The sequence below is a fragment of the Aspergillus brasiliensis genome (genome assembly GCF_001889945.1).
Source record: "Aspergillus brasiliensis CBS 101740 unplaced genomic scaffold ASPBRscaffold_6, whole genome shotgun sequence".
Classification (NCBI taxonomy): domain Eukaryota; kingdom Fungi; phylum Ascomycota; class Eurotiomycetes; order Eurotiales; family Aspergillaceae; genus Aspergillus; species Aspergillus brasiliensis.
This window is the reverse complement of record NW_027137447.1, coordinates 90,306-115,694: the sequence shown is the minus strand read 5'-3', so window position 1 is coordinate 115,694 and position 25,389 is coordinate 90,306. Positions and strand designations below refer to the sequence as shown.

The 25,389-nt window shown below is 52.0% G+C and overlaps 9 protein-coding genes across 9 annotated transcripts; 6 read left to right on the top strand and 3 right to left on the bottom strand.

Annotated features, from left to right (window-relative positions):
- Nucleotides 1-74: 74 nt before the first annotated feature.
- On the top strand, nt 75-2,899 carry ASPBRDRAFT_125054 (snoRNA-binding rRNA-processing protein NOP14; the record flags this gene model as incomplete). Its single annotated transcript, XM_067617755.1, has 2 exons — nt 75-362; nt 428-2,899. 2 exons carry the CDS (start codon nt 75-77, stop codon nt 2,897-2,899), a joined length of 2,760 nt encoding a protein of 919 aa, XP_067478795.1.
- A 223-nt stretch (nt 2,900-3,122) lies between these two features.
- On the bottom strand, nt 3,123-5,217 carry ASPBRDRAFT_568033 (putative triacylglycerol lipase). Its single transcript, XM_067627630.1, has 3 exons — nt 4,870-5,217; nt 4,452-4,799; nt 3,123-4,390 (listed from the first exon to the last, which is right to left on the bottom strand). The coding sequence occupies exons 1-3, from the start codon at nt 5,092-5,094 to the stop codon at nt 3,347-3,349; spliced, it is 1,617 nt and encodes a 538-aa protein (XP_067478794.1). The 5' UTR covers nt 5,095-5,217; the 3' UTR covers nt 3,123-3,346.
- Nucleotides 5,218-6,026: 809 nt separating this feature from the next.
- On the top strand, nt 6,027-7,257 carry ASPBRDRAFT_126424 (putative G-patch domain protein; the record flags this gene model as incomplete). The annotated part of the gene is made up of 2 exons (XM_067617865.1): nt 6,027-6,179; nt 6,265-7,257. 2 exons carry the CDS (start codon nt 6,027-6,029, stop codon nt 7,255-7,257), a joined length of 1,146 nt encoding a protein of 381 aa, XP_067478793.1.
- Nucleotides 7,258-7,500: 243 nt separating this feature from the next.
- Nucleotides 7,501-8,929, bottom strand: ASPBRDRAFT_568221 (uncharacterized protein). The gene is made up of 2 exons (XM_067627636.1): nt 8,820-8,929; nt 7,501-8,578 (listed from the first exon to the last, which is right to left on the bottom strand). The coding sequence occupies exon 2, from the start codon at nt 8,500-8,502 to the stop codon at nt 7,744-7,746; it is 759 nt and encodes a 252-aa protein (XP_067478792.1). The 5' UTR covers nt 8,503-8,578; nt 8,820-8,929; the 3' UTR covers nt 7,501-7,743.
- Nucleotides 8,930-10,292: 1,363 nt separating this feature from the next.
- sip5 (Sip5p) lies at nt 10,293-12,780 on the bottom strand (the record flags this gene model as incomplete). Its single annotated transcript, XM_067617821.1, has 2 exons — nt 10,293-12,347; nt 12,418-12,780. 2 exons carry the CDS (start codon nt 12,778-12,780, stop codon nt 10,293-10,295), a joined length of 2,418 nt encoding a protein of 805 aa, XP_067478791.1.
- A 1,035-nt stretch (nt 12,781-13,815) lies between these two features.
- ASPBRDRAFT_42889 (uncharacterized protein) lies at nt 13,816-16,108 on the top strand. Its single transcript, XM_067624890.1, has one exon. The coding sequence runs from the start codon at nt 14,295-14,297 to the stop codon at nt 15,915-15,917; it is 1,623 nt and encodes a 540-aa protein (XP_067478790.1). The 5' UTR covers nt 13,816-14,294; the 3' UTR covers nt 15,918-16,108.
- Nucleotides 16,109-16,321: 213 nt separating this feature from the next.
- Nucleotides 16,322-17,037, top strand: ASPBRDRAFT_125634 (uncharacterized protein; the record flags this gene model as incomplete). Its single annotated transcript, XM_067617808.1, has 4 exons — nt 16,322-16,403; nt 16,486-16,746; nt 16,819-16,925; nt 16,984-17,037. 4 exons carry the CDS (start codon nt 16,322-16,324, stop codon nt 17,035-17,037), a joined length of 504 nt encoding a protein of 167 aa, XP_067478789.1.
- A 2,102-nt stretch (nt 17,038-19,139) lies between these two features.
- On the top strand, nt 19,140-20,977 carry ASPBRDRAFT_126091 (MFS transporter; the record flags this gene model as incomplete). Its single annotated transcript, XM_067617843.1, has 4 exons — nt 19,140-19,212; nt 19,272-19,637; nt 19,718-19,774; nt 19,839-20,977. The coding sequence occupies 4 exons, from the start codon at nt 19,140-19,142 to the stop codon at nt 20,975-20,977; spliced, it is 1,635 nt and encodes a 544-aa protein (XP_067478788.1).
- Nucleotides 20,978-21,358: 381 nt separating this feature from the next.
- Nucleotides 21,359-24,193, top strand: ASPBRDRAFT_42884 (uncharacterized protein). Its single transcript, XM_067624888.1, has one exon. The coding sequence runs from the start codon at nt 21,512-21,514 to the stop codon at nt 23,786-23,788; it is 2,277 nt and encodes a 758-aa protein (XP_067478787.1). The 5' UTR covers nt 21,359-21,511; the 3' UTR covers nt 23,789-24,193.
- Nucleotides 24,194-25,389: the final 1,196 nt, after the last annotated feature.

Here is a 25,389-nt window from a genome sequence, read left to right as displayed (position 1 = left end):
TTTTCTTCGGCCAAAAAATTCGGTGGAGATCCAAAGCATCGCTTCTGCTGTTTGTCGTCGTTCAACACGCAGCCATGCCGCCTTCGCAGCTTAAACAGCTCAAGGCCTCCCTCCGCGATGGCGGAGTCTTGGGGCCTCAGCAGTCCAAGAAGCAAAAGCGTCAGAATGCGAAGACTGGTGTGTCCGCGCAAAATCGCATGAAGCGGGAATCCGCTCTGCAGGCCATTCGCGATCGTTTCAACCCGTTCGAGATCAAAGCCACTTCGCGCCCCAAGTTCGATGTCACCACCCGCGATGTTGGGTCTAAGTCGGCTCATGGCCATGCGAGGCCCGGTGTGACCAAGTCTCTCGGTGAAGAAAAGGTGAGCTAGGTCGGAAACCCTTGGAACACGGGGGGGATGTCACTGACGAGTTACGCTCCACACAGAGACGCCAAACGCTTTTGCGCGAAATGGACCGCAAAAACAAGATTGGTGGAATCCTCGATCGCCGGTTCGGTGAGGATGATCCGACAATGACGCCGGAAGAGAGGGCCGCCGAGCGATTCGCCCGTGAGAGTCAGAAGAAACTGCGCAAGGAGTCGATGTTCAACTTGGAGGAGGACGAGGAAGAATTCCAGCTCACACATCAAGGCCAGTCTCTGTCATTTGGAGAAGGCATGCCCGGAGACGACTTTCAAGAAGGCGATTTGGGCATGGAGGAAGAATCGGATTCGGAATTACCCCGTAAGAGGAAGCGAGAGTTTGCCGATGATGAAGCTCTGGACGACGATATCGTGTTTGATGACGAGGAAGGGGAAGAGCAGCCAGGGCGCAAGAAGTCGAAGCACGAAGTCATGAAAGAAGTCATCGCCAAGTCCAAATTTTACAAAGCCGAGCGACAGAAGGCCAAGGAAGACGACGACGATCTCCGAGAGGAGCTCGACAAAGGTCTTCCCGATCTCTTCGATATGCTGAGAGGCGTGAAGCCTCCCCCGAAACCGGAGCCTCCAAAGGACGATTTCGCCTCGATGGACCCCGCTCGTGCCGCACTGTTGGCCGGAAAGGCACAGAACGAGACGGAGCAGGAGTATGATCAGCGCCTGAAGCAGTTGACCTTCGACAAGAGGTCTCAACCGACGGACCGTACGAAGACGGCCGAGGAGAAGGCGGCGGAGGAGGCTGAGCGGCTGAAGAAGCTGGAAGAAGAGCGGATCCGACGCATGCGCGGTGAGCAGCCAAGCGAGGACGAAGAGGAGGACGAAGAAGAGGAAAGTGACGAGGAAGGCAGTGAGGACGACGATGAGGAGTCATTACCAGACGATGCCAAAGCGTTCGGATTGCAGCAGCCCACGGCCGAGACGAGCACTCGTCCTGAACTGGGCGTCGAAGATGAAGACGATTTTATCATCGACGATGACCTTGTGGAAACGAGGTCCAACGCCAGTCTCTCGTTCGATGAAAGCGATCTGGAGATGGATTCCGCGGAGGAGTCCGAAGAGGAGCCTGAAGACGACCAGGAGGATGAGTTGATCAACGGCATCACGCTCCCTGACAGCAAGTCCGGCGATGCCTCAACAGCGCCCAACGGCACCGAAGAGCCCGCTGACGGTCTGGCATACACATACCCCTGTCCCGGCAGCCATGACGAGTTCCTTGAGATCATCAAGGATGTGTCCATGCAGGATCTCCCGGTCGTCGTACAGCGGATTCGTGCCCTACACCATCCCCGTCTTCACCCCGACAACAAGATGAAGCTCGGCCGATTCGCGGGCATCCTCGTCGAGCACGTTGCATACATGGCTAATCTACCGGAACACCCTCCGTTCGCCATCATTGAAAACCTCCTCCGTCACATCCACTCCCTGGCGAAGACTCACCCCGACACTGTCTGTCAGGCATATCGCGCCCACCTGCGCCAGGTTGCCACGGAGCGTCCGCTCAATCTCCGTGCTGGTGACCTCGTCATCCTCACCGGCATTGCCACCACTTTCCCAACCTCCGACCACTTCCACGCCATCGCAACCCCGGCACACCTCTGCATTTCGCGCTATCTGGGCCAAGGCGTCGTCAACTCCCTCGCCGATGCGGCCGCCGGCACCTACGCATCCAGCCTACTCCTGCAATACCAGTCCATCTCCAAGCGCTACATGCCGGAGTTCATCAACTACACCCTCAACATGCTGTGCCACCTCAGCCCGAAAGAGCCCAGCGAGAGTCTCGGATCCTTCCCCCTCCGGAGCCCCCAAACCGCCCTGCGCCTGAACCTCTCTTCTTCCAAGACCACCATCTCCCCCCGCAAGCTCCGTTTCTGGGACACGACCGAACAAACCCCCTCCAACCCCGAAGAGCTCAAACTATCCCTGCTCACCACCCTCGTCACCCTCCTCGGCACCGCCTCCGACCTCTGGACCGGCAAATCCGCCTACACCGAGATCTTCACTCCGGTCCAGAACGTCCTCAACCACCTCCGCAGCAGCCTGAAGAGCAACAAGAAGCTCATCCCCTCTCAAGTCCGGGACACCATCCAATCCACCCTGGACAAGGTTACCACGCAACTAACCCAAGCCAAACTCACCCGTCGACCCCTCCTCCTGCACAACCACCGGCCCTTGGCCATCAAAACCGCCATCCCCAAGTTCGAAGAGACCTTCAACCCGGACAAGCACTACGACCCGGACCGCGAGCGCGCCGAAAGCAACCGCCTCAAGGCGGAATTCAAGCGCGAGCGCAAGGGAGCGATGCGCGAACTCCGCAAGGACGCCAACTTCATTGCACGCGAGAAGCTCCGCGAGAAGAAGGAGCGCGATGCCGAGTACGAGCGCAAGTACAAGCGGCTTGTGGCGGAGGTGCAGAACGAGGAGGGTCGCGAGGCGAATGCTTACGAAAGAGAGAAGAGATTGCGGCAGGGCAAGCGGTGATGATGATCATGATCATGATACCCATCATTGTCAGTCGATTGTTCACAGCTCAGTGTGGGGAAGTCGTTCTTTCTCGCACTTGTTTCGCCTTCTTTTCTCTTTCTTTTGTTGCACTATCTATTTTTCAACACATGGGTTCATGTCGACGTCTGTCTGCTCGGTCTAGTTGCGCGTGTCCCGGGCTGGTCTTTTGGTAATTCTGATGAGTCTAGTTGATAGAGATGTATATATTTGATTATAGTAGTTTACTTGGTTTGATCATTGGGATGACCGTGGACTGGCAGCCAAAAAAGAATGTTTTGATTTATACAATATTATTTCCCCCCCCCCATCTAATTAAGTAGTACACGTACCGTCATTCTATCTATAACTTACACTATAATACCACGACTATATATATACTTATATATACTATACCACCGAACATCAACACTATCATCAGTGCAATCACTGCGACAAGTCCGGCCCAACACTGTTCCAATAATCACACCTCTCCCTTTGCGCCTCCGACACCGTCTCCATCCTAGTCTCATTCGTACGCAAAAATATCCTCCGATAATCCTCCCCATGTCCATCACTCCACGTCTGCCACTCGGGACTCCCCGGATACCTCAGCGGATTCGGATCGAAAACCCTAATGAAGCTCGTCCAGTAGCCCTGCATGACCGGCACAATGGGCGCATTCGTAGTGAAATACGATGACGGCGCCTTACCGCTCACATACTGCGGACCCCAGATGGCATTCTCTTCCACGGTATGACTGACCCCCTTGCCTGAGGCTTCCGCGACGGGATCCTGCACAGCATAATGATAGTTCCAGCTGTTGACACCGGCACCGGCGAACACAGAGGACATGTACATCCCCGGACAGATGTATCTGATTTCGCCGTACGCGTTGCTTGCGGGACGCCAGTAGACTGAGGCGTTGGGGAACTCGCGGGTCTGGTTTTCGTTGAGGTACCAGTTGTTCAGCTTGGTTAGGTGGGTGAAGTTGATGTTGGGAAATTGGTCTTGGATGAAGGTATCGGATTCGCCGACGGTGGACGTCTTTTTGGGGACGAAGATGGTGCCTTCGTTGGTGTCGTCGCCGAAGATTACGGGGACTTTGATGAATTTGCCTTGTTGGAAGAGTCGGTAGGTGTAGTCTGGGATGAGGGAGCCGTCGACGACGGGGCCATACAGGTAGAGCGGTGCTTCTTGGGCGGTGGGTAAGGGGGTGTTGATGTTGATGCGCTGCAGTTCTGAGGTATTTAGTCGACGTAGGCAGGCGAGGGTGTCTGGATCGCTTGCGCAGCCGGCGCGGATGACCAAATTGTTATAGGCGAACTGGCTTTGGTTGACGGTCAACATGGGGGCGAAGCTTTGGGATTCTGCGGCGGCAGCGTGGAATAGGCCCTCGTCCTTGCCGCCGTACGCTGAGAGATGGAGAGTGACGGATGCTGCGCCTGCGCTGTCGCCGCCGATGACAACGTGGCTGGGATCACCTCCAAACTGCGGTTGCGGTTGCGGTTAGTGGAGATCTGCTCGTCGTTCATCGAGGGCTCTCGCATACCTTGCTGATATGTTCTTTCACCCAGTTCAGGACCTTGATTTGATCCTTCAGGCCATTGTTCACACTTCCTCCCTTCAGCACCTCGGATCCGGAGAGGAACCCGTAGGGACCAACCCGGTAATTGAAGGTGACCACCACCATGGACATGTTGGCCGCTTCGATCAATCCTGTCCCATTGAAGTTGGGGCTTGAGTTGGCGTTGAAGCCGCCCCCTTGGATCCACACGAAAACGGGCAGCCTCGTAGTAGCTTCCACTGAGCTGGGTGCGTATACATCGAGGAAGAGACAATCTTCAGACGTGTTTGCGGGAGTGGGATATTGGTCGGTGGGAACACACCGGGGGCCATGCTGCGCGGTAGGTATCAGTATTAACTATTAACTCGCAATACATTCCAGTCTTTTTTCGCCAGAACCATACCTGGAATGCATCTTGGACGCCCTCTACCGTTTCAGGATCCCGTGGCGCAGAGAACCGCAGAGACCCAGTAGGTGCGGCCGCGTAGCGTATCCCCAGCCATTGACTGATACCATTGGGCAGAGATGTGCCTTTGTACTTTGTGTATCCAAGATCTACCGTAGGGTTCTGAGAAGATACTACTAGAGCAAAGAGGAAGAAAAACGGTGCCAGATGAAAGAAAATCATATTATGTTGCGCAACGAGCCTTGGGGCTACGGATGCTTCAACTGGATAATGGATAAGAAAACTGTAACTGGAAGAGTCTTGCTCCCGTCGATCAAAGGACACACCCCAGGCGTTATAAGGACCTCCAGTGCCCTGTCAGAAATACATCTCGAGGTATTGGGTCCAGGGTCTGGAAAATAGCCCAGCAGATGTGGAGAATACGCTGCAAGGCGCCCTCCTTCTGCATGTGCTGATTCGACATAAGAAATGAGGAGAATCCTGCCAACACCACGGATCCTATTGTATGGGAGGTATCCTGGCCATCCAGGTGAGCGAAGCTGGCCAACTAACTTTGGGCATAAGAACATGGAACCCGCCCCCACGTTCCGAGCCACAGTCGGAGGGACAAACACTCTGGGGGGCCTAAGATCAGCGGCACTGATGCCGTAAGAGAGAAAGGGTCAGGCCTAATCCGCAGCAAGGCTGTGCAGATGACGTGAAACAGCAAAAGGCTGATGCCATGGCGCTGTTAAGTCCATGTCCCGCTGGCTGATCCTCATCGGGGATTGCCCCTTTCCTAGTCAATAGGCAGGACAGGCCAACTGCTGCAGGATGGAAGCTAATAACCTTGGCTGGGCGGAGTTGGGCCCTGAAATTAGGGACATCCTTCGGGTTGGAAGCAGTGAACTCAATCGGCTGGAAGTAGAAGTAGAAGAATAAAAAAGAGAAGTTGTTGATTTGAGAGTAAATCCGGAGGGGAAAATCCGCGCCTCCGCATGTGACGAAATCCCCGCAAATCAGTTTTGTGCCGGCGCGAATTCATCTTGTCCCCAACATTGTCCATCTGACCCGAACTAACAGGCCCAATCCCAGTTGTATATGGATTCCTAATCATCCTGGTCATAGTTGCGGCTCTATTTCTAATCTCCGACGCACGCTCAGGCCTGTCTGCAATGGCACCTCCACCTCCCCCTCACTTCGTATCCCCCGCACGGGGGCGTGCCGATGAAGACGACGAAGAAGAAGAGGACTACATGTCCATGATCATCGAAGAGCCCCAGCAGAAGGAAACCTTTGCGCAAAAGAAGAAGCGCCAGCAACGTGAGGTAGGCTTCTAGGCAAATAATCCCTCCAGCTCCACTTCCACCTAAAACAGATCTAACCTTACCCTTTTCCCTCCCCCAATTGCAGGCCGAAGCGCGAGCAAGAGTCCCATCCAAAGCCGAGCGCGCCGCTCAAGAAGCTGCCCGTCGCGATGCCGCATTATCAACCAGCACGCTTGACCCTTCCAACAAAGGATTTCAGATGATGGCCAAGCTGGGATTCAAGCCGGGCCAAACACTCGGGAAACCTCCCGCGTCGTCGCATGATAGTGAGAAGAACACCAAGAATCCCACGGATCGGATCCGGTCTGAGCCCCTTAATCTCGTCTTCAAAGAGGACCGAGGAGGAATCGGTCTGGACTCGGAGCGGAAGCGGAAGTTTCTCGAAGAAGCTGCGGAAGTAACCAAGAAAGTCAAGCAAGAAGAGGGCGATTATCGCGATCGCGTCCGGTTGGAGCGCGAGACACGACGGCTCGAGGCTCAATTCCATGCGGCGCAGAAGGTGGCTGAACGATTAGACGCGGAAGCCGAGGGGGAAGGGAAGACAGAGCTGTCGTCAACCGAGACGACCAACGAAGAAGAGAAAGACGAGCAGGAATCGCATGCGACACCGGATGTGGAGGACAAAGAACCAGCCACAGATACTTCCACCTCCACTACAAAACAGAGAGCCAAGAGACCCGTAAAACCAACATCTCAGATCAACATTCTCTACCGGGGGTTGGTGCGCGAGCGGGAAGAAAAGGAGCGCGTCGTGCAGACGCGCCACATGTTGCAGACCTCGCTGCCGTCATCGTTTTTCCCGAACCCACGATTGCCGGGGTATGAAGACTCGACGCTCGACCCCGAGGACCACGAGGCTCTGGGGGGCCGTCGAGAGATGTCCTCCATTCTTGAACAGGAGCTTGAAGAAGAGGATCCGGAACTGGAGGAGTTCAACGCGCTGGAGCCAGGCGAGCGACTGGGCCGACTGGTTCAGTATCTACGGGAGAAACACCACTACTGCTTCTGGTGCAAATATCGCTACGAGACCGCCGAGATGGAAGGATGTCCCGGCCTGACGGAGGAGGATCATGACTAACGACTTGCTTACTTCTTTCATGGAAAGACCGGCATGCTATGGAACCACCCATGGTGAGTGTATGTAATATACATTTCCATCTCAACCGTTGGATGTGAAGAATTAGACTAGCTATAATAATTATCATATCATGCAGGACATTTGCCTAACCGTACATGTGGTGCATCAGCCCCAATCGCCAGGATCGGGGTTGCATATATAGTGGAGGGAAGAAAAAGCCGAGGGATGAGTGACGGGCGATGGACGCAACATCGCCAAGCAGTTGATAAGAAAGAAATTTCAGTGGTATCAGTCAATGCGCCATGAGCCATCAAAACGTACACCGGTGACGACTGCTGCAGTGCACGGAGCAGCCACCAGGGTTTCAGAAATCTGCAACAGAAGAGTGACAGAATAAAGAAATCCAGCACCGTTTCCATGCTGGAGTAGAAGAGGGTAAAAGCGGAAGATGAAACATCGAGGCGAGAAGCCGAATGAGATGGGACCTCAGGCCTTGGCCGCCGGAATGGAGTCCATCAACTGCGTCAACGAGCGACGTGGAATGGTCTGCAAAGTCTGGAAGCAGCCGGCGCAGATGCGCAAGCAGCAAAAGACACAACGGTATCGAACATCGCGATCAAACTTCTGGCAGGTCATGCAGGGAACAGCATGCCAGACATTGTTGGCGGGGGGCATGGACCGATGGTCCTGGTAGCAGGCAAAGTGCAATTTATTCAGCGGCGCCGCGACAGGCTCAATATCAGGAGGCGTCCATGGGCCATTGTTTTCTTCACTAGACACGGGCTCGATAGGCACGCCAGTGTCGTCCAACTCCGGCTCCGGTTCTGGGATGAAGTCCTCCAATGGCTCTTCGGCATCCGGGCGTTGGATGGGAGGTTCGGGAAGCTCCTTCCTCGTCACGGGGCTTTGCACCGGTTCCGGAGCAGCAGGGGGACGATAGGCCTGATAAGCGCGAGGCGACGGAGTGTGATTAGCTGCGGGCGGAGCAGGTTGAGGGAGGTTATCTTGATGATGGACGGGGGGGTTAAATGCCGATGGTGGCTGCACCGCGGCAGGCAGCGGGGCAGGAGTGGAATAATCAGGAATAGAGTCGGTTCGTGGCGGGATCACCGTCGTCGCGGGTGTCTGCACCGGCTCTGGCTCCTTGTCAGGCAGAGAATCAGAAGACTTCTGCTTGAAGCCTTTGCGAGCAAAGGATGGCACTCGCAGGCCGCGGGGCCGGTTCTCCTTGTCAAGGATGGCCATGTCTTTCTAGTAGCAGAAACGCGGGAAAGAGCACTGTCAATTGCCCGTGCAGGTGATCTGTGATCTGGCGCGGGAACTTTCCTACAAGAAAGGGGAGACCCAGTATAATATTAGGAAAGAATGAAAGGAAGAAAACAAGAGGGACGGAGCTTGGGAAGGAAAGAGGGCGAGGCCTGATAAAAAGAAAGGGAAAACGAAGGGAGAGGGAAAAAAAAAATCAAATCGAATTCAACATGAACAGGCGCTAAAACAAGACATTCAAGAAAAAAAAAAAAAGAAAAAGTCCAGTAGGAAGTAATTAGTGTCAACAAACTAACCATCAGGGGGACCGAAAAAGTGGATATGTTAAAAAGATAAATCCGGCTTGTCCTCGATCCAGGAACGAGCAACAGGAAATCCGAGCTGAACCATGGATGGACTCCACCCGTGGATAATGATGACGATGATGCATCATGAATGAATGAGCGAGCATCATTGCGAGGATAAAAGTGGGGTGGGGGACAAGCAGCTGAGAGGAAATCATGTTAATAATCATAATAATAAAATAAAAAGAGACAGGGGAAAGAAAGAAAGAGATAGATAGATCGCACTTGGGTGGGTGCCTTCTGATCAACTACAAAAACTTAAAAAAACCAGGGCCCAGTGAAATGAAATGATTCGGGATGAATACTAGTGGATGATAGCGTCCGTTCGGCATCCTGTTGTTGCCTTTTGGTGAACCTCCGTAGTCCGTAGTACATCCTGTCTCGTTTAGCCCCATGAAAGATGCATCAATGTGCATCACGGAGTGGCTGTCACGCCGGGGATTGGCTGCACAAGGCCGAATAGCAGCAGCAGCAGCAGCAGACAATTCATGGAAGAGAAGCCGATGACTGGGAATAAACTGGAAAGGCAGCCGGCAAACCCGCGAGGGAAGATCGGCGATGACGAGAGAAGTGGAGGATGCGCTGGAGGCCCGATGGACCCTGTTGAGGCGCTAATCCATCACGACAGGCCAGGATTTTTCAAGCAATGTTCCTCCCAGAACGTTGATGGGGATACATACTCCATACTATAGGGAAGCAAATTGGTGCGATTCCATGTCCTAGATAAGACGATTCGTTGTTTGTCCCTCGTCCTACCGTGATCACCACCGAATGAATGGAACGTTAATAGAGGAAAGGATGCTGCTGGTCGGCTCATTTCCAGCCAGGGTCAGTGGAGCCCGTCGCGTGGCTGAAACGAGATCGCACGTCCGATCCCGCCGATGATCCCCTCCCAGTAAATATAGAGAGAGAGAGAGAGAGATCTATTGCCTACAGAAGAATGACAAGGGATCAAGAAGTATAGGATAACCAACAGAAAGGGGGACAGATTCTCACAAATCATCCCTGCAGTATTTCCAACAGTGAGTTAGATCGATCTATCCCATTCCCTCACCCGATCACCATCGCAATCTGGTGCTCCCGAAACAACATTGCTCAAGCAGCCATTGATTGATAGATTTGAATGACATCCACATCCGCCGCTTCAACTCCCGCACGCTTGCATACATAGGAAAGAAGAGAAACCGCATCATCCACTCACTCACGCGTATGGACCCTCAAGACAAGAAGGAAACGAAATCTATGCAACTGTATGTATATAAGGAAAGATACCACATGCGTCCCAGTGTCATCACGACCAAAGTGAAAAAGGAAAAGAGTAAAAGGAAACACACAAAGGGTTGTTAAAGGAGCGTATCATCATCAGGGATGTCAACAGAGACAAGATTCACCCGCCATAGATATGGGTACGTAGCGCTGGCAGCTTCAAGACGTAGCCTCCGATTCATGCGTGGTACCCGTAATTTCGACAGATTTGGTCTCCAGCTCTTTCGGCATCAGGCTGTCGCGCTGCTCATCCATCGGCACCTTCGCCTCGGTGGTGGTTGCGGGTTCCGCAACCGATGCCTCTGCCACGGGCGGATCCGAGGCTGATCCATCCACATTCGGCTTGGATGGGGTCTCTTCAACATGCTCGGGTGCCTCATCGCCCTTCTCTTCATCCCCAATCACGGCTGCCAAGCTGCGAAAATTGTAAAGGGGCTCTGCAAAGGAGCCTGCTCCCTCAGCCGAGCCCGCATGATCTTCCGACATCGATTCGACCAGCGAGGAGAATGACGACGAAGCACTGGAGACATGCCGAAGATGCGAAGGCCTCGTGACATCTTTGGATGACGACTGGACAACCGCTGGAGGTGACATACTCGGCGGTTGATCGGCCGGGCTTGCCGACGCCGCCGCCGCGGGCTGCACTTCCTCGGCCGCAACATTGGGCTCAGCGGCAGAGCCACCAGCTGGTACAGAACGGTCTACCTCCTTACCCTTGCCGGATGATACAACCTCTTCAGCCGCAATGGAAGAGGAACTGCTAGTGACTCTACCCAGCCGTGCATCCGGAGGTACATCCAAGGCGGAGCTGCTCGCATTGTTACTCGTAAGCCCGGTTTTGCGCGCAACCTTTTCTGCCTTCTTGGCTTCCTTCTCCTTTCTCTTCGCCTCTTTCTTCGCCTCTTTCTCCTCTCGCTTGCGGCGCTCTTCCTCGCTAGCGAGACTGAGTCGGATCGCCTCCATCATCATCATATCTTCCAGATCCTCTATGCGATTCCGCCTCGAGCTCTGACGAGGTGGCGCGATGTTACCGGTCCCTTCTTCCGCCGAGTCGGCTTCGTGGCCAGCTCCACGCCTATCCGTGAGGAACGCCAGCGCCTGCAGCGCCGGGGACCCGGTGCGCGCGCTGGAATTCTGAGCTTCTGGCGCGCCGTTTCTCCGCATGACGCTTCGTCTTCCCAGACTAATCCGGGACTCGTTTCCAGCGCCGTTGGAGTGCATCAAGTAAGCGGCAGTATGAAGGGCAGTTGCTGCTGCCGACCGCCGTGCAGCATGAGCTCGAGCATTTGCCAGCTTTTGGGCCCAGTCGGGGCGAATCCTATCGGTAGTAATCACGGTTGGGTCGTTTGCCGATAAGGAGGTCGCGCGTCGACGGCCGGTGGTGGGGGTATTCCCGGAAGAGAGAGAGGATGTGGAAGACAGTGGGGAGGTCACATTGGGGCGCGTGCTCGGATCAGAAGCATAGGCGAGCCCTCTCCGGAACGGCGGGGGTGCATATGTCACCCCAAACTCCGGCTGGACACAGAATGGACACGCCGATGGTTCCGAAACTAGCTGGCAATCTTGGCTTTCGGCCTGTTCACTACCCTCAGCTGGAGCAGAATCCGAGGTGGCGTCACCATGCTCCGGCGGATGAGGGTCGGGGCGTTTGATTTGCACGAAACATTCTGAGCATATTGGCTGGTCGCAACACCTCGTCCGATTGAGATACGGAGGATAGTACAGAAAACAGATGGGACATTCCGCCGCGTCTTTATATAGGTACGCTTCAATGGGTTGTCCGTTCACAAACGGGTCACGAGGCAACTGTATTTCACGCGACGCCGCATCGGACTGGATTCCATGCTTGGGCGTGGCCAGCGACGCAAGAGTCTTGGCTCGGGCTCTGAACAGTGGTGAGCTCGATGTGCCAGACGCGATCGGAGATGTTGGAGAGGGTAAAGAATGCGCGGGGGTGGATGACTGGGAAGCATCGGAGCCGTATGATTGTGATCTTGACGTTATAGGTACCATCAAATATTGCACTGCGGCCGCATCCGAAGCCTCCTTTGCGTCTTCCCCGGCCTTAGGAGGGTTCTTATATTCCAGCTCTGGGGGGATCTCATCGGGAGGAGGAATGGGAAGGCCACGCGCCGCAGCCATAAGCTGATGCTCTGTCCATGAGTCCGAAAAGTCATTCAGTCCTCTCCAGAAAGGCGCAAGCCGTCGTTCAATCTATAAAGAAATTGTCAGCACACCGGCTCTGGCCTCTCCAAAACCAGAATCAGCGGCGAAGCAAGCTCACCATTAGCTGCCGGACCACAGCCTTGTTGAAGTCCTCCGAACCCGTATAGACACCTTGGGTCACCAGATAACCGCCGTCAACATGTTCTTCCTTCATACTACGCTCCCGCTCCTTGAGCCGAGCTACCCGCTCTTTCTCTAGCCGGCGAGCCTCTCGTTCCTGCCTTGTTTCTCGTCGATGTTCGAGCGTCGCCAGATCTCGCTCTGAACTTCCGCCTATTCCGAGCAGGGACAGATCGGGCCGGCTACCCCGATTCGACCTGGAACCATCACCATGGTGGCGGTCACCGTATGGGCCATGGTGATGACTGCGGCGACTGGACGAAGCAAGCGGCCGGCTCTCTTTCGCCTGAGAATTGCCCATCTCGAACGAGAATGGGAATCGACTTGTCGGACGACAATAGTAGGGCTGGATGAATGAATTAGGACGGGTTAGGTTCGATGGTAAGATTGGCAAGAGGCGGTCCGGATAAGAAAGCGGAGAAGGGAGCGAGGTTCCCGTCCGGTAATGAGAGGAGGGAAGTGACTAGCGGATGGTTTGAAGAACGCCCCGAAACACAGGAAGAAAAGAAAATGAGGATCCAAAATAGTGGAAGGGGAAAGGAAAGGTGGAGCACACTTTAGAGGACCCTCAGTTGGTAAGGCGGGGAGGGGGATGGGAAAGAAGAGATGATGCTAAGGAATCCGAGTGGCCATGTGAGCGACTGAGGTCGAAGCTGGAAGCGGCGATGAGATCAGACGTGCGGGCTTTAGTTAGCCGCGGGAAGGACTTGGTATGGGGCCGGATCAGGGGGGGGAGGCGTGTGGATGTGGGTGTTGCAGGAGGGAGAAGTAATGTAGGGGGAAGGGATCTTCGTAGCAAGACTACTTTTAGATTATGGGGGGGTGAAGAGTGGCGATCGAGAATCCTACTTAAGTAGTTAAGCGATGAAGAGGAAGGTAGTTGAGTTTCAATGGGGGAAAAGGGAAAAGGGCAGGAAGAGGAGATTGATTCGATCTTCGTAGCAAGACTACTTTTAGATTATGGGGGGGTGAAGAGTGGCGATCGAGAATCCTACTTAAGTAGTTAAGCGATGAAGAGGAAGGTAGTTGAGTTTCAATGGGGGAAAAGGGAAAAGGGCAGGAAGAGGAGATTGATTCAATGGCAGTTACTCCGTACTGTTCAGTTCAGTTCAGTTCCAGTCAGTTTTACGGGGATTATTACCAGCTGGTAAAAGAGAGAGGCCGGGTCGGGTCTGGTCCCGTACGAAAGATTACCTGATCATTCTCTCCGGATCCACTTTTCACCCGCCAAATCCTGCTCCGGCTGAGTATCGGCCCGACTGTTACATTGTAATGGAGGCTGAAATCCATTTGATTGCTGTTGCAACTTGCATCTTCGTTCCACTGGATACATCGAGTCTTACATCAATCATTTTTTTTTATTTACTGCTGATGTACTCCTACCAAGAATTCTCTTCTCCCATATCCCATACTTCCTTGTCACCATGGTAGAGTCATACCACTTCGATCAATAATGCATGGGAGAACACAGAAACCTGTGGCTGAGAATGGCAGGTCTGCGCCACGTCTCCATACCTGGTCTTGGCGGCCCGGAAAATCCCTCGGCCAATAACTGATCCTATCTTTAATTTTTCGGTCTTGGAATATCGATCGCAATCAGGTCTGCTTCATGCTTCGTTGGAAGCCCATGTGACCATTGTCAAAAAAGTTTTCGAATATACTTGGTCTTCTTTCTCACCGAGTGTCAAAGACACTTGTTATGTTGATGCGCATGCGCTTGTGACTGACCTACGCGCAACTTTTTCCCTCCGACCGCTTAGCCGTCACCTGCACTGCTACCGTACTCAGGTATCAATCTATCTATCTATTGGGCAAATGACGACCACACCGTCCGATACGAAGCGCCTGCATATCACTCCATTCTCTCCCGACCTTCTCCCGTCCGTGCTCCCTGCATCAATTCGAGCCCTAGCTACGGAAATCTCCTTCCATTGCATCCCAACCTTCCCCGAAAATAATTACGGCTACGTGACTTTGCCAACCATGGAGGCCGACAAAATTAAAAAGAAGCTTAACGGCTCTATTCTCAAGGGCAAGAAGTTCAAGGTCGATACCGCTCGTCCGAAGAAGAGGTCAAGGGACGAAGAGGAAGTCGAGACTACTCCTCAGAAGTCATCATCCGATAAGAAGGCCTCGAAGAAATCCAAGAAACTGAAAGCGGGCGAGGAGGTTTTGGATGGCTATGAGCTCCCAACAGATCGTCAAGTAAAGAGGGGCTGGACCGAATCGGCAGATGCGAAGCAGGAAAGGCGCAAGGAAGAGAAGAAGAAGAAGAAAAGCAAAGAGGAAAAGTCTGCAAAGTCGCAGGCCAAGTCCAAGTACACCGAAAAGGCCGAATGTCTATTCCGCACAAAGCTACCCCCCAATAAGATCTCCGCCGACGAGGCCACCGAGACGAAGCCTAAGAAGAAGAGCAAGAAATCTGCGCAGGAAACGGTGGTTCACGAGTTCTCCAAAACCGTTACGCATCCGAGTTTCCTACGTTCTGGGGCTGAGCAATCAGCACCCACAGTTGGATTTGAAGAGGGGAAGGGCTGGGTAGATGAAGCAGGGAATGTGAAGGAGACGCCCAGCGATCGGATAAGAAGTGATAAGTATAGGCCAGGGCAGGTAGCCGGAGCCAAGGAGAAGCGAAAGGCCGCCAAGGTAGCGAAGGAGGAAGCTTCTCCTCCCAAGAAGGCCTCAGGTCAAAAGAAAAAAGCCGTCAAGGAAGTAAAGGCAGATGAGGAATCGGAAGACTGGACCTCGTCTAGTGGAGAGAGTTCTTCCGAGGAGGATTCTACAGACTCTGAAAGTGATCAGGAATCGACTGATTCGTCGGATGAGTCGAATGATTCATCCAGCAGCGACGATGATACATCGGCTCAGTCAAAAAAGCATGAGCAAGAGAAAGTGGCCTCCGAGTCAAAGCCCGCCGTTGATCAAAGTGCTTCATCAGCCCTGAATGATAACCCACCGCCCCCACAAAATGTCCACCCACTGGAGGCTCTTTTCAAGAGGCCCCCGCCGGGAGCCCCTGAGGCGAAGCCTGAGACAGAGGGGGATGCGCCGTTCAGTTTCTTTGCCCAAGATGATATAGAATCGGAGGATGAGGTAGAAGAGAAGCCAACCGAACCGCATACGCCGTTCACCAAGAGAGACCTACAAGACCGAGGATTGAGAAGCGCTGCGCCAACCCCCGACACGGCTTTGATGGGTCGTGGAATCAACTGGAAGACTGCTGGACGGCCTGATCCTATGGACATAGATGATGAGACACATTTGAATACTCCAGTCCCCAAACCCGCACCTGGGCCGAAGGAAGACTCGGATTTCACCAAATGGTTCTGGGAGAATCGGGGTGACAACAATCGCGCTTGGAAGAGGAGACGACGTGAGGCTGCTAAGGAGCAAAGACAGAGAGAGAACCGCAGCAAGGGGATGAAGGGAAAGTCTTAGAAGGCGCTGCTTACTGCATGTGCATGAATGTCGCAATTAGCTTTGACATGGGATTTTGCATAATTAGCATGCTTGCCCAGGCAAGCATCATGTTCAAGTTCGTCACGCAACTTGTAGTTCCGAAATCTTATATAGTCTGCACCCTACAAATGTGACAGTGGACCATTCCAGCGGTAGATGGTAAAAGCTTCTCGCCAATTTCTGATCTTTTGGTGGCTTCAATACTCAATAGATGGCTCGTAGATCACGTGGTGCCAAGAATCCGGGGATGGATCGGAGGTCTGGCCTTTCCGCCTTCAGGCGCCAATAAACTATCATCTCCGCGGCAGCAATGAAGACCGACACGTCAACTCTTGATCCCAGGTGATAGGATAACCACGCCTATCGCAGTGGACTCGCCAGCCATGCTACTACAGAATAGCGCCCCTAGGGTGCTGTTTCTTCTCTCTGCTTTTCTGCTCTGGGCCTCGTTCGCGGTGGCTTCCTGTAAGTGACCCCCGATCGTCTGGTGTTCGATGCTGGCTCCGCTTGTATTGTCGAAAATAGAGAGGCTAATAGTGAAACGCAGCCCCCGCGTCATTCTGCAAGTGCACCTGCTTCTCCAACAGTACGATTATTCCGCTCGATCCCGACTCTTCCGAATCTTCGTCGTCCTTGAACGGTGTCTCCCATTTCCTTCGTCGCAGCGATGATACAGCATTCCTGGATACAAGAGCGAAGAATTATCGCTCTTTGGACTGTAACGATTGCAACCGGAAGTTCTGCTTGGACTATGATCTGCCCACCTGTCATGGCGCCAAGGAAGATGATGTCTTTACAACTTGTTTCCGTATGATTCATTTCCCCCAAAGTCACTCGCAATTGTTGTTCGTACTATGCTAACATCGCCTCTGTGATCCAGAGAGAGACTCCCGCAAAGACGAAGCCATTGTATTCATCTTTATCATTGCTACTGGCAGTCTGCTTGCCTGGGCGATCTTTAAGCCTTGGGTAGAGAAGTGGCTCGAGGTATCTTATCTATCAGGTCCACGGCTTTCTTTTACGGAAGCGCTGACTCGTTCTAAAGGCTGCGAGAGAGCGGCGGTTATATATCCCAGTGTCCGAAAATGCTGGTCGTTAGGGACACATGTCATATCCAGATTATACACTATCATATTCCGGTACCTCTTCACCCGGAGACCCAGTCCAGTCGCTCGAGGCCATCGAAGCAGACCATCTGCGGCACCAGGGATGAAATGAATCTACATTTCGGATGACCGTCAGGGTCGAAGCACGACTCTCGTTGGAAATGTGCTATCAATTGCATGTTTCGATATAACAGCACGTGAGCATAACAGCCTAAACGCGTCGTCTCAGATAGGCCATGTTATCTTCGGTGGGCATACCTTGTCAACTTGTACAGATTGGCCGGTGTCCTCCCGGTTCAACCAATATTCCACAACTTATTATATGAAGAGTTGCTATTTGTCTGATTGTACATATATAAACTTCTTGTGTATCCAAGGCAATATCAGGATTACTTATAGCTAGGATCAAGACCTACAAATCTTGTCATATGTGCAGAAGTAGTTCTGATATCCAAGATCGATCTATGCCCTTCATCTTCATTGTGTCCATTGTTATCTAAGTAGTTCATACGTCTTATCAACTATAATTTGCTGAAGAAAGGGAGGCCATGGTCATCCCGGTTTTAAATTTGTCCGTTAGAAAAGAGGTCATAATATGAAAGCAGAAAAGTCCACGGCCTAGACCATGCATACTAGGACATGATTGCATTAGTAGTAGTATTATGCCAATCCTCCCTGCACAAGAATATGTCTTGTGGCTGGCCTGATCATTGTCTTGTTCAAGGTGATATAACCGGATTCAGTCATGCAACGGTGAGTACGGACTTTCAGACAGCGAAAGGTGATCTGGAGTCTGATAGAAACAAAGAGTTTAATATAGCTGTACCTGGCAACCGCAATGTATAAAGGTAGAGGAAGAAGATCGGGCGTGATTGGCGTGTTGCTACTTCTCGGGGTTGCGGGGCGCTCCGGGCTGAGTGGCCCGCGAGTGGATTTCGTAGTCGCTTAGTCTCACTAGTAGGAGTTACTACGAGTATAAAGTATAGATATTAGATAGATACTAGTAACTGCCGTAGTATCTATGCAGATTGCCGAAAAAGTGTACTATAAACATATACAATAGACAATTACCCCTGTATCGCTTTCGATGCTTGATCAATCAATGATGAACACATACCACCCGTGCTGGGTTTGTCTAATGGAGTCGGTCGGGTAAAGGTATGCTCGCCACCTGCAAGCTTTTCTGTCCTCGGAAGCCGGAAAGCAGTCCCTGGCAAGGAATGTAACACCGACTATCCCCCGTATACTTGGTCAGATTATGACAGCCGTCTCTGGACAGTGGCATGTATGTGGGCATCAAAGAAAAAAAAGTCCGGTTGCAGTCCCGGCCCCTGGGGCTCTACTGAACCTAAATTGTGCCGATGATTGCATAGATATATGGCCCAAGGAGAGTCAGGTTCTCTGGCGGGAAAAGAACAACCGCTCAATGGAAAGCTGAAAAATTTTGCGCAGAGGTCAAGTTTGGTGCGCAAATCAAGAGAGTCGGATAAGAAGGGAGGGTTCCATTCGGTTCGGACAACAGAAACAGACCCTGGAACGAACCGGCATCACTTGGACGAACGTCTGTCAGGTGGCGCCCGCTTCTGCTTAGCAGGCACTACTAAGACGTTTTGTACCTCCCTGCCAGAATGAACGTTCATTTGGATCCGAGACCCAGTTAAGCTGCCTTTTTTTCACGGTCTCCACTTCTCCACTGTCGCCCTTTTTATTGCTGTTCCCTTTCCTTTCTTCGTCCCGGCTTCCCGCTCTCTCACCTCACTCTCTCTCTTTCTCGCTCTCTCCTCTGCACCTCTTCAAGCTGAGACACTTGCCGCCGATCTTGTGAATACTCCAGCCTCTGCTCCTTTCTGCTACTGTGTCACCTTCCCCTTCCTGGCCCAGAGCGAAAGCATTCGGTGGTATAGTCATATCTAGAACGATTCCGATACCAGTTCATCGGGAATTGTGGTGTTCTTCGCGCTCGGCACTCCCCAAACTCGATCTGCACGCTCAGATAAAGAAATATACAAGGACACCAAAAGAGGAGGGTCATTAGCAAGGGTCTTGTTGTTTTGCGGAGGGCTTGCCGTAAGAGACTTGGTTTTTTGTACAGAAGATGGTATTAACACTGCAGCAAAGACCAACCGCCTCGGACGATAAGTTTCCCACTGTTCAGCTCTTCCTGCTAGGTATGCAGATCCATTACTCTTTTGCTGCATTTTCTATGCTAACGTATGGTATTGGTTAGCAATATGCCGCGTCGCAGAGCCAATCGCCTTGACTTCCATTTTCCCATACTCATGGGTAATGGTCAGGGACTTTCATGTGGCTGATACCACCAGCGCTTCCTTCTATGCGGGAATCCTCGTTTCCGCATTCTCCCTATGTGAAGCCCTCACCGGTATGTTCTGGGGCGGTCTTTCAGACCGTGTCGGTCGCAAACCCGTCCTCATCTCTGGCTGTTTTGGCACGATGTTATCGCTCCTCATCGTGGGTTTCGCCTCTAATTTCTGGGTGGCCCTCTTTGGACGGGCCCTTGGTGGAGTGCTGAATGGGAACATTGGTGTGATTCAGACCATGGTCGGTGAATTGGTCAAGAACCCGAAGCATGAACGTAAGTGGATCAATCTTCTTCTCCCCGGATTGTGGGGGTAATTGTTAGTTGGAGCTGCTGCTGACTCTGTGCACCTATAGCCCGAGCCTACGCTGTTATGCCTTTCGTATGGTCAATTGGTACAATTATTGGGCCAGGTAAGTGTGTTGAGAATCTCAAGGTGCGAATGGAAACAGATGTTGATTGCTTCATCCGCTGCAGCGATTGGAGGGTTGCTTGCAAAGCCTGCTGAAGGTTTCCCCTCCTTATTCTCCATGCATGGCCTATTTGGCAAATTCCCTTACCTTCTGCCTAATCTCGTCTGTTCCGGATTGCTACTCTGCAGCATAATATCCAGTTGGGTCTTGCTCGAGGAGACACATCCTGATATGCAACCATGCAGAATGCCAGATGATCTGGATCATCCTTCCGTGGAGCGTCCTCTTCTTGCAACTGCAGGAGCTACCGCCAATGCCGGCGCAGATTTACGTGCAGAATCCTACGGTACTTTCAACCAAGTCCATCTCCATGAGGATGAAGATTGGACGGTGTACGCCGATGGTTCGAAGCCCGAATCCACTCCGCAGAAACCAACTGTTTTCACCTGGCGAGTGACCATGCTTATCATCGCCTTGGCGATCTTCACTTACCACTCGATGACGTATGACCATCTGCTGCCTATCTTCTTGCAGGATAAGAATGTCAGCAGCGTCTCCGCTCTATCGAATTCAGCCTTCCGTTTTCCAGGCGGGGTTGGCCTCTCGACTCGAACCGTTGGGCTGATCATGTCAAGTGATGGCATAATTGCACTTGTCATCCAGAGCCTTATCTTCCCTTTCCTGGCTCAGCGCTTAGGTGTCTGGAAGCTCTTTGTTGTCGTCACTGTTCTTCATCCGCTGGCCTATTTCATTGTACCCTTCCTCATTTTTGTCCCCAGTCAGCATGTGATCTTCGGGATCTACACTTGCTTGGTTGTCCGCAACATCCTCTCGATTATCGATTACCCCGTCCTTCTCATTCTCATCAAACAAGCCAGTCCTTCCGACTCTGTTCTCGGCAAGATCAATGGACTTGCGGCCTCAGCCGGCGCCTTCTCACGCACGATGGCTCCACCCATTGCAGGCTTCTTGTACAGTACGGGTTCCAAGATTGATTTCACGGCCCTGGCTTGGTGGGGAAGCACGTTTGTCGCAGCCATCGGCGCGGTACAGCTTTTCTTCATTGAGCAGAAGAAACATGCCTCTATCACGGTTCAACCAGCTGCGCATTGCCACTATGCCTCACAGTCCATGCCAGTCAAAGATGAGACTGTCCATATCACTGTGACAGACGTTGATAGCGACGGGACTGGCCATGTCTAGAAGAACCGCTGCTTCGGCATACTATGATATCACGATATTGTTCCTCTCGAACATGTTTATGATTCTCTGTGTTGCATTTTAGCGCTTGCAAGGTGTCCGGGTGTCGGTCAATTGTAGATAGAATGTTATATTACCAAGACTTTACATAGCAAATTTATATATATCTTGATTCTAAACATGCTTCTAGCAGTTGTCGATGATGCAAACAAAGGCGGTGTGACAAGTTTGGTTCCCCGTTCACAGGGCGGTGAGAAACTCAGGGTTTTGCCAGTTATCACCGCCTCACTAACGCGACGCTAGTCCCCAATAGGGTTAGTTTTGTTTACCGCGACATCCTGGCAACGGCCCGAAAATAATCATCATAATAAACGCCGCCGCTTCAAACGATCTCACAAACTCCACTCTGTTGTCCCTCCACACGGATTCTGGGACTGCTTTTTACCCTTTCCATCGATTGGTGTCAGGACACTAGTCCGCACTATTGGGATCTCCAATATCATCTCCCTCGAGAGAGATACTGTACCCACCGTCATCATGTCTACCCCCTTATCATCCTTGACACCGTCGCGCCAGAACTCCCGAGCCTTCTCACCAAGCTATGGCAAATCTGCATTCGCTGTAGAAGGGGACGATATGGATGCGCCTGAAGAGCCATTTTCAAGCCCCTTCAAAGTGTCTACCGAAGTCCAGGAAGAAGATGCCATCCCTGAGGATGATGTCTACGAATCGCACGGCGACCCTGATATGGATAATGAGGATGTTGAATCGGTGATGCCGGCACCTAGCTCACCGTTCCAGTTCAATGCAAGAGAAGAAACTGTGGACTTTCAGAGACTGCGGGCCCTAAATCGGCAGGTGTCTTCAGGTGGTCTCGGTGACCACTCCATGACGCCTAGAAAGCGCTCCTACGAACAGGTTCCTGACGATACGGATGGTGATGGGACCCCCAATTATAGGTACAAGAAGGGGACTGGTCCGAGGGACACTCCTGAGATTGATCTCTACGCTGATACGGACGCCGAATTCAATGCTGGTCACAACCTGGTAGAAGGTGCTGGTCAGGAAGTTGTGAATAGCATGGTGGAGGAGAATCACAACGAAGGCATGAGCACTGTCCTCCATGACAATGATAAGGATAGCGCCGAAGAAATGGATGGAAACCTTGGCTTGCAAGGGGCAGATGACGCTATGACTGACGACTCTAATGAATCTATGGACGAGACACGCCTCAGCACCTTCTCCGCCATTCCAGATATGACCACTTTTGCGAAACTTCGAAGCGATTCGCCTTACAAGATATCGCGGCCTCATCCAAGTGACGCGGAACTGGCTAGCCCTTCCCCCGCAAGGAAGTCTCCTCGACGAAGCCTTCTCAACAATAAGGGTACCCCTATTGCCTCCCCTACACTACGGACGCGAGAATCAAGAAGCATACATGACACACCTAATTTGCTTGATTTGACCGATCAGCCGAACTTTTACCCCCGTCAGCGTTATAGCATACAGAATGAGCGCTACTCTCCTTCCCGCCGGTCCCCCTTGAGGACTGCTAGAGACTCGGTGAGATCACCAGCGAAGGTTTCCCTACTGGACTTCGACATTCCCTCCGTGCCTACTCCTCGGTCAATCCCAACAGTCACCCCTCGGGAGCTTGAGACTTTGAAATCCGGCTTTCTCTCCGAAATCTCTTCCCTCAAGGCCACTCTTAGCGGAAAGGAGGCGGAGGTTGCTAGCCTCAAACAGGCAGTTGCAGATGCGGAACGCCGTGTTGGGGAGGCTCTGGAAGAGGTCCGTAACGAAGTTGCGCGCAAGGAATCTCTGGAGTTCGAGCAAGCTGAGTGGCAGCGAAGGGGCCAAGAAATGGAAGCTGTCCTTAGAGAAGTGAGAGCCGAGATTGTTGAGGGAGAGCAAGAGAAGGAACGCTTGTCAAGGAAAGTGGGTGAGGCAGAGAAGGCTAGAGAGCAGTTGGAAGGCAGAGTGGTCGAACTGGAGAGTCAATTGGCTTCGGCTCTCCAGTCTGCCTCCGCTGGGAACGCAGCTCCTGAGAATACGTCTCGCACCAAGACATCCGAAGAGACTGCCAAAGAAGTCCAAGACGCCGTGGAGAAAGTTGCACGTGAGCTTCACACGCTCTACAAGAGCAAGCATGAAACGAAGGTTGCTGCCTTGAAGAAGAGTTACGAAGCTCGCTGGGAAAAGCGCGTGCGTGAAGCCGAGAATAAGCTGACTGCTGCCAACGAAGAGAATCAGCGACTAAGAATAGAGCGGGATGCCGCCGTGTCAGAGCTTCCACGAGTCGACACCAGTCTGTTTGCACAGGAGCGGGAGGAGCACGAAGCAGAGAAGCGTGTGCTGGAGGCACAAATCAAGGGTTTGCAACAGGAAATGGCGGCCCTGAAAGAAGACAACGAACGCCTGCATGCCGAGCTGAAACAGGAGCGAGCAGAGAAGGGCGAGCTGGTGGCAGCCGTGGATGAATGGCTGGCGATCCAGCAGGACCAACCCCCAGCAGAGAGCAACTCCCAGCCTTTGACTGCCAGAGAGATCGAGTCGCCAGAGCCAGTGTTTGCTGCCCCAGAACCTCCCATTGAGAGCTTCCAGCGAAGCGTGAGCCATGGCAGCACCTCGAGTGGCATTCGTCCTCCCAGTACCACCTCGAGCAATGGCGAGAAGAGAATCCCTAAAATCGGAGCAGTTGGTAACAGACATGCTCGGGGCAACAGCGGCAGCAAGTCTGGGATCGCTGTCTTCACGCCCGGGCGCAGTGGTATCATGGGATCCATCGAACGAATGGGCCGTGGTGGTGCTTGAAAGAGTGCATTCTCTTTTTGCTTATGATGATAATGCTTGTTTTCCCTTCCTTTCTCTTGAGACCTTCTTTGTGGATTTTTGTTTCGTCCCCGATCTTAGCTGGTTTATTTGCTTATTGTATATTGGTATGGTTGTTGGCTGGGCACATATTATTCCTGGTTGAGATATCCCCGAGACGGCGTTTTTGGCCGAGTGCCATGGAACCCACGGACTGGTTTGATCAATGAATGACGGATTTATCGATGTAATGTGTTTATGCTTTTATGAATCGCTCTTCAATTTCTGATTACAGTACACTCTTGCAGTAAATGTAAGCACATGCAATAATCAACCGACATACATCCACTGAGTTAGCAAATCTCACAATCGAGAGCAGTCAGTCGTTAGCTGAACGATGCAATTGCCCACCCATACCCTCTAGACTATATACCAGCACTACAAAGCAAGTAATTGTCTCATACGATCATCTATTAGAACGTGAGGCTTTCACATGTTCTGAAAGGAAGAGGACCCTGGTCCACTAAGTCTTCTATAGACCATCTAGGAGTCCTTTGTTCTTTAGCAACGTCATAGAAGGGTCGGGATAGACGGATTTATATTAGAAGACTATCATTACTTGAGATATAAATCCATTATTTCTACTGCCCCAGCCGACCACTTCATTTCGCATGTTGATATATATATATTGCGTGGCTCAGGTTTAATTACCGCTCAGATGTATTTGTTGTCAGATACGTTAAGAGATCATTTATCATGAACTGGGGTTCATTTATGAGTAAAGAGCACTAGTTGGGCACTGAAGGGTATGTTTTACATATATAATATACAATACCATCATCATTCGGCCGATATACCATCAGCCGAGTTGGTCCTAGTAAGTGCGTCGGTTCTCTGGCATGCTAAGGATACTAGTAGTATTATATATAATATAAGTATATTTATCCAATAGCGTCTTTTGGCAATCAAAACACAGTAAGTACAACTGGTACTGTCAACATGATCGACGATAATGGCGGTTGAATGGTTGAGCGAATTTCTTGATCCTCTCGCACTTTTCTCGTATTGCAGCTAGTCTTCAATGGCCTTGTCAGCTTCGTTTACAGGAAGGCATTGGCAGAAAATTGGCCGGAATCCTGCAACAAATTACTAGTCTAGAAGATTATATACGATGTTATTCCCCTTGGACGAAAATATACCGGAGGGATTCCCCTTTGTCATCTACAACTGAATTCTGCTTGGCTACTAGTCCAACCTGTCAAAGCTATACTACTAACTACTAGTTTCTATCATCATCTGGCGGGGTTACCCCGCGATCTGCACCGCATCCATCAACAAAAACCAGAACCAACACGAAATGCCCGCAGTTCAACGAGCTTCATAGGCCATCAACGTTGTTCGAGTCATGCGGGGATTCCCGAGCCCTCGATGAGTCAAATCCTGCAACGGTCCCCCAAGGGATCAAATATTCACACCCCCTAGCCCGGGGCTAGAACACTAGCAGGAAGGGCATGCGACAGCTTTCTACTTCTCTATATGTCAGGCCCACGCCGTGCAGCACGAGTCTCCTGAGTCCTGACACGGACCTCTCTCGGACTCGCCTA